General features: G+C 48.0%; 1 protein-coding gene across 1 annotated transcript; it reads left to right on the top strand.

The window, feature by feature from the left end:
• Positions 1 to 352: 352 nt before the first annotated feature.
• Positions 353 to 4999, top strand: Bcdin3d (BCDIN3 domain containing). Its single transcript, NM_029236.2, has 2 exons — positions 353 to 627; positions 4004 to 4999. The coding sequence occupies exons 1-2, from the start codon at positions 391 to 393 to the stop codon at positions 4622 to 4624; spliced, it is 858 nt and encodes a 285-aa protein (NP_083512.2). The 5' UTR covers positions 353 to 390; the 3' UTR covers positions 4625 to 4999.
• The last annotated feature ends 207 nt before the right edge of the window (positions 5000 to 5206 follow it).

The following is a 5206-nucleotide window of genomic DNA, read 5'->3' as shown; positions in this document are numbered from 1 at the left end:
GTCAGTGCATTGTTGTGTGACCCCGTCACAGGCCCCACACACACACATACTCCCCAGACAAGGAATCCCCCTTCCTTACAGCTCACTTTGTGTATCTGAAAAGAAAGAAACTTGGACCAACTTCACTTTCAAGACCCCCACAAACTCCTTGCTTTGGTCAGTGGCCCAAGGTTCAACTCAAGTTGGGCAAGTCCGTTAAGTAAGAGGGGACGATCACGGCCTCCAATAGGATACCGAAAGCCCCGACTAGGCACTGGGGTCTTCTCACCTACCTAAACTCACCTTCTTTCAGACCTCTACCCTAGGCGCATGCGCGCTGGCGCTGCGCTCGCCCCCTCCCTCCGCGGGCTCCAGACTTCCGGTTCCGCCCCAACCGAGGGACAGAGCGTGATGGCCGCAGACGGGACATTGTCAAGAGGGGGCGTTGGAGAGGCTGTGGAGGAAGAGCATCCGGGGGCTCTGGAACCCGGGGCCGCCCCGTTCGGAAATTTCCCTCATTATTCCCGCTTCCACCCTCCCGAGCAAAGGCTCCGCCTTCTGCCCCCGGAGCTTCTTCGGCAGCTCTTCCCTCCCGAGGGTCCCGAGAAGAGGCCGATCCTAGGGCTCGACGTGGGGTGTAACTCCGGGGTGAGTGACGCGGCAGGGATCGGAGCGCCGGGAGCCCAGCGATGGTCAGCCTCCGCGTCCTCCGTGGTGCTGGCCTGGGCGTGGCATCAAAACTCAAAGCCCAGAGTGGGCTTTTAAAGTATAGCCTTGACAGACACGTGCACGTCCCAGCCCTCCCTTTGGGGCCCCACGGCCGAGTGAGGAATTTTGAGCAATCCACAACTCATTCCAAAAATTCCCGCCAGACCGCTGGGGAGGAGGACCGTCTGATCTGGACTTCCGGCGTTTGCCTCCTCTCTTGCTTTGCTGGTCTTCTTGGCTGGGGAACGGGGATCCCCTTCCCTTCCCCCCCCCAAAAAATCTGGGAATCCTGATTCCTAAAAGATAAGAGCCAGGGTGACGTAATCACGGCTGAAACTTAAGGCTGTAGATATACAGTGCAAGACAGACCTGGAGCCAGATCCTTATTTACTTGTGCTAACAGAGTACAACGGTGAACAGTAGAGAGGGATCAAGAAAGAAAATAGATCATCCGGCCAGAGGAGGAAGCCTTAACCACCTTTCCCACCGCAGAGTGTTTTCAGACATGTAATGATTAGAGTCAAACCGCAGCAAAAATAAGGAAATAACAGTCTCGCCTATTTGTAGCTAGTTAGTGGATGTCCCAGTGAAGCGGGCAGTTTTATCCAACATTACAAATGGTTAGGACCCTCCGCCATTCGCTCCACATTCCATCACCAGAGTCCAGGGATAGACCTTTTGCCCACGTGTAATTCTAGCTCTCAGAAGACAAGCATTCCCACAAGTCTGAAGCTAGCCTAGGCTACTAAGACCATGTTTCCAAAAACGACAAAAAAGAGACATTGGTGGGTGGTGAAGACCTTTGAGGGTCTCAGTTGAGGAGAGCTTTTGGTTATAGACTACAGTAACCAGCTGGGTGTGTGTCCCTGTAAACGTGTCACCGTGGTATAGGAAACCAGCAGAAAAACAGAAAAGAAAAACATTTTTAAAAAAAAGATTTTAAAATTGTAAACAGTATATACAGAGCCACAGTAGAAAGGACACGGTTGCAATTGACTAAGGCAGTTGTTCTCAAGTTTACTTTTGAACATTTATTTATTTACGCATTTATCCACTCATTTTTGTTTTACACAAGTTCTCTCTGCCCTCAATATGGAGACCATGCCGGCCTCAAAAACAGAGTCCGATAGGAGGGAAGCAAATCAGGGTAGGAGGAAATTTAGTGGCGTGGTGTGGGTCCTTGTGCCTTCAACTGTGACTTTGAACAAAGTTAGTGTGACTGTGCAGTTTGTTAGACACACAGAATCTCAGCCTACCCCACCCCCACCCCCGTCTACTTAGCCAGCATCTGTATTTTAAGATGACCCCGGAGGTAACTTGTGTATTGTTAAGTTAGAAGGGGTTCTAGGAACTCAGCTCCATTCTTCAGAGCGCTGTTCTTTCAGAGGACCTAAGTTCCATTCCCAGCATCCTTGAGGGCAGCTCACAACCACCTGGAACTCTAATTTCAGCAGAGCAGAAGTCCTCTTCTGGCCCCTCTGGGCATCCGTACACATATTAGCATGTGTAAGCACTAAGACTCATGCATACACATACAAAAGATAATTTTTAAAAATAGTTAGAAAAGCCTGGTTTGAATAAAAGGAACTTTATGTAGCCGAAGTCTTATTATTAGTGTCCATGTGACTTTAGCTAACTAAGTAAATAACCTTGATCCATAATTTTTAAAATGTGGAGTTTAATGTGAATTATTCCATACTTTCATGAAAGTACATAAAACATAAGTCTGTACTGTACAAGTTATAAGGCAAACACCGTTGTGATCACTCTCATCGTCAGCCCCCAAAAACCTTTATATGTCGTTTCCTATTTTAAAAGCCCCTTTCACCCACAGGCAACAGTTAGCCTGTTATTGTCTTGCTTTTGTTTATATAATTCTCATTTTCTTTTTAAATTTATTTTTAAATTTATTTTTTAAATTTATTTTTATTTTTTTAAATCTTACTCATTTTCTAACCCTAAACAATATGGTTTAATTTTCCCACTTTGGGATTTTGTATAAAGGAAAACTTGTCTGACAGTAATACCAGCATTTGGGAGGCTGAAGCTGGGAGATCCCAAACTGTTAAGAGACCAGTCTGGTCTACATAGACTTATTTAAAAAACAAAAACAAAAAACAAAAAAGGAGGAAACTTGCCATCTACTTGATTTTCCTCTTCAGCAGTATGTCTTTGAAAGTTTTTGGTTTTTTTTTTTGTTGTTGTTTTTTGAGACAGAGTTTGTCTGTGTAGTCCTGGAACTCACTCTGTAGACCAGGCTGGCCTCGAACTCAGAAATCCGCCTGCCTCTGCCTCCCAAGTGCTGGGATTAAAGGCGTGTGCCACCACTACTTGGGTGTATCAAGCCAAGCTCCTCAGTTTTATGCTGTTATTGCTAATACCCCGTTGCCATGAATGAATGACTCGTTCACACTTGAACAGCCGAGTGGTTCCCGCCATGTGTGTTCTTCACCCGCGTGAGAAGTTGCAGAGGTGACAGAGACTGCACAAAACCACGTGTTTGAATTAGTTACAGTTAGAGGGAAGAGGTGGTGTCTCGTTTGAGAGTCAGAAGCGTGCTAAGATGGGTGGCCAGATCAGATCATCACACTCCCGGCTAGAAAGACTCACAGAGACTTTTAAGAGTGGTGGCTTCAAAGGCAGAGGCGGTTTCAGGAGGCGGTGCAAGCTCACACGGTAGAGGCAAGGCCGGGTGAGAGCTTCCTAGAGCCCAGACTTTGCCGACTCCGAGAAAACAGGTTTTTACCAGGTACTGCTTTATTCCCCAGCTTCCCGACGAGGGACACCACTCACACTTCCGGAGTACTTTCCTTTGGATATGAGACACCCAGAAAGGGATAATGAATAGAATATGCCAATATATTGTTTAAGCTGGGAAACACTGCCCTGAGCTCTTTGCTGGCCTTTGTCATATCGTTTGGTTTATAACTTTCAACTGTACAACTCAATCTGTTGTCAGGGTCAGGGTCCAGGTAGCCAGGCACGGGTAGGGAAATCAGGAGTTCAGGGCTATCCTCGGCTACATGAGTTTGAGTTGAGCCACTTAAGACTGATTTAAAAAGAAAGGAAGGAAGGAAGGAAGAAAAAGAAAAGGTAAAAACTGAATGTAGGGTACAGGGTGGGTGCATTATAGCTCGCAGCCCCTAGGGGGCGCTAAGAGTCTGCTCATGAAAAAAAATATCCTCTCTAGATTATTATGTTAAGAGCCTCACTTCCGGTACAGGCAGAGGTCAGTGGCGGTCTCAAAGGATGAGAGGTTTCTTTTCCACGCACTGTTAGAGAGCTGCAATGACAAGGCTCTTTTGGATTCCTCTAGGATCTGAGTGTGGCTCTGTACAAACATTTCCTTTCCCCTCGCGATGGGGAGACCTGCTCCGGTGCATCCAGAGAACTCCGCATCCTCTGCTGTGATATAGATCCAGTCCTTGTGGAGAGGGCTGAAAGAGACTGTCCCTTCCCTGAGGCTTTGACCTTTATCACCCTGGACATCATGGATCAAGAGAGCAGGAAGGTTCCCTTGAGTTCTTTCTTGAGCCAGTTTGGGCGTTCCGTTTTTGACATGGTCTTCTGCATGTCAGTAACCATGTGGATTCATCTGAACCACGGGGACCGTGGTCTGTGCGAGTTCCTGGCCCACGTCTCCTCTCTCTGCAGCTACCTCCTCGTGGAGCCACAACCCTGGAAGTGTTACCGGGCAGCTGCAAGGCGCCTGCGCAAGCTGGGACTCCACAGTTTTGATCACTTCCGCTCGCTGGCCATCCGAGGTGACATGGCCAAGCAGATCGTGCGGATCTTGACGCAGGACCACGGGATGGAGTTAGCGTGCTGTTTCGGCAACACCAGTTGGGACCGAAGCCTTCTGCTCTTCAGAGCAAAGCACACCCACGAGACTCAGGCAATCCCCGAATCGTCAACAAAAGAGACACGGACAGATTAAGATTCCGAAGGCCACGGGACACACACCAGTAAAGAGATACCGTGGAGCTTTAACACGGAGAATCGAGTTTGGATCCCAGAGACATCAGGCAGCCTTGAGACCTGGCAGGGGCTTTTGGCAAAGTGTCTGAAGCAAGCGGCTGAAAGGCACAGTCCGTGTTCCCTGTTGTTTGGAATAGCTCCCACGGGAATGAGTTCGCGGGACAGTGAACGAGGCAGCTGGACGGAGAGTATGTTCTTGAGGAGTGAAACTGCTCTTTGGGAAGTTGATTTGTTTCCTGAGAAGCATTAGGGTATCGGGTGTGCTCGGCAGCGAGTCTAACACCAAACCTCATCTCCAGCTCTAAGGGGTTATTTATTAAAAAAAGAAAGAACGAAAAAGGCTGTGTCGTTTCTTTGCTCTCCTTAAAATCTGATCTGGTTTCTTCTGGCATTTTCTGGGGATACAGGACCTGCCTTGAGGTAAAGCCTCACAATGAGATCTTCGTGTATAATGAGGTGCTGGCCTGGCTACAGGAAATGGCCAGTCAAGCAGATATCTAGAGCCAGACAGGCCTTGGCACAGTACTTACAGATACTAGAA

This window comes from Mus musculus, chromosome 15 (genome assembly GCF_000001635.26).
Source record: "Mus musculus strain C57BL/6J chromosome 15, GRCm38.p6 C57BL/6J".
Classification (NCBI taxonomy): domain Eukaryota; kingdom Metazoa; phylum Chordata; class Mammalia; order Rodentia; family Muridae; genus Mus; species Mus musculus.
This window is presented reverse-complemented; position numbering and strand designations above follow the sequence as displayed.

What these genes read in the sequence shown, in the direction of transcription:
- Bcdin3d (NM_029236.2), top strand. Translation starts at nt 391, where the DNA reads ATGGCCGCAGACGGGACATTGTCAAGAGGGGGCGTTGGAGAGGCTGTG. An exon ending in ACGTGGGGTGTAACTCCGGG is followed by an intron (nt 628 to 4,003) that starts GTGAGTGACGCG and finishes GGATTCCTCTAG; the next exon opens with GATCTGAGTGTGGCTCTGTA.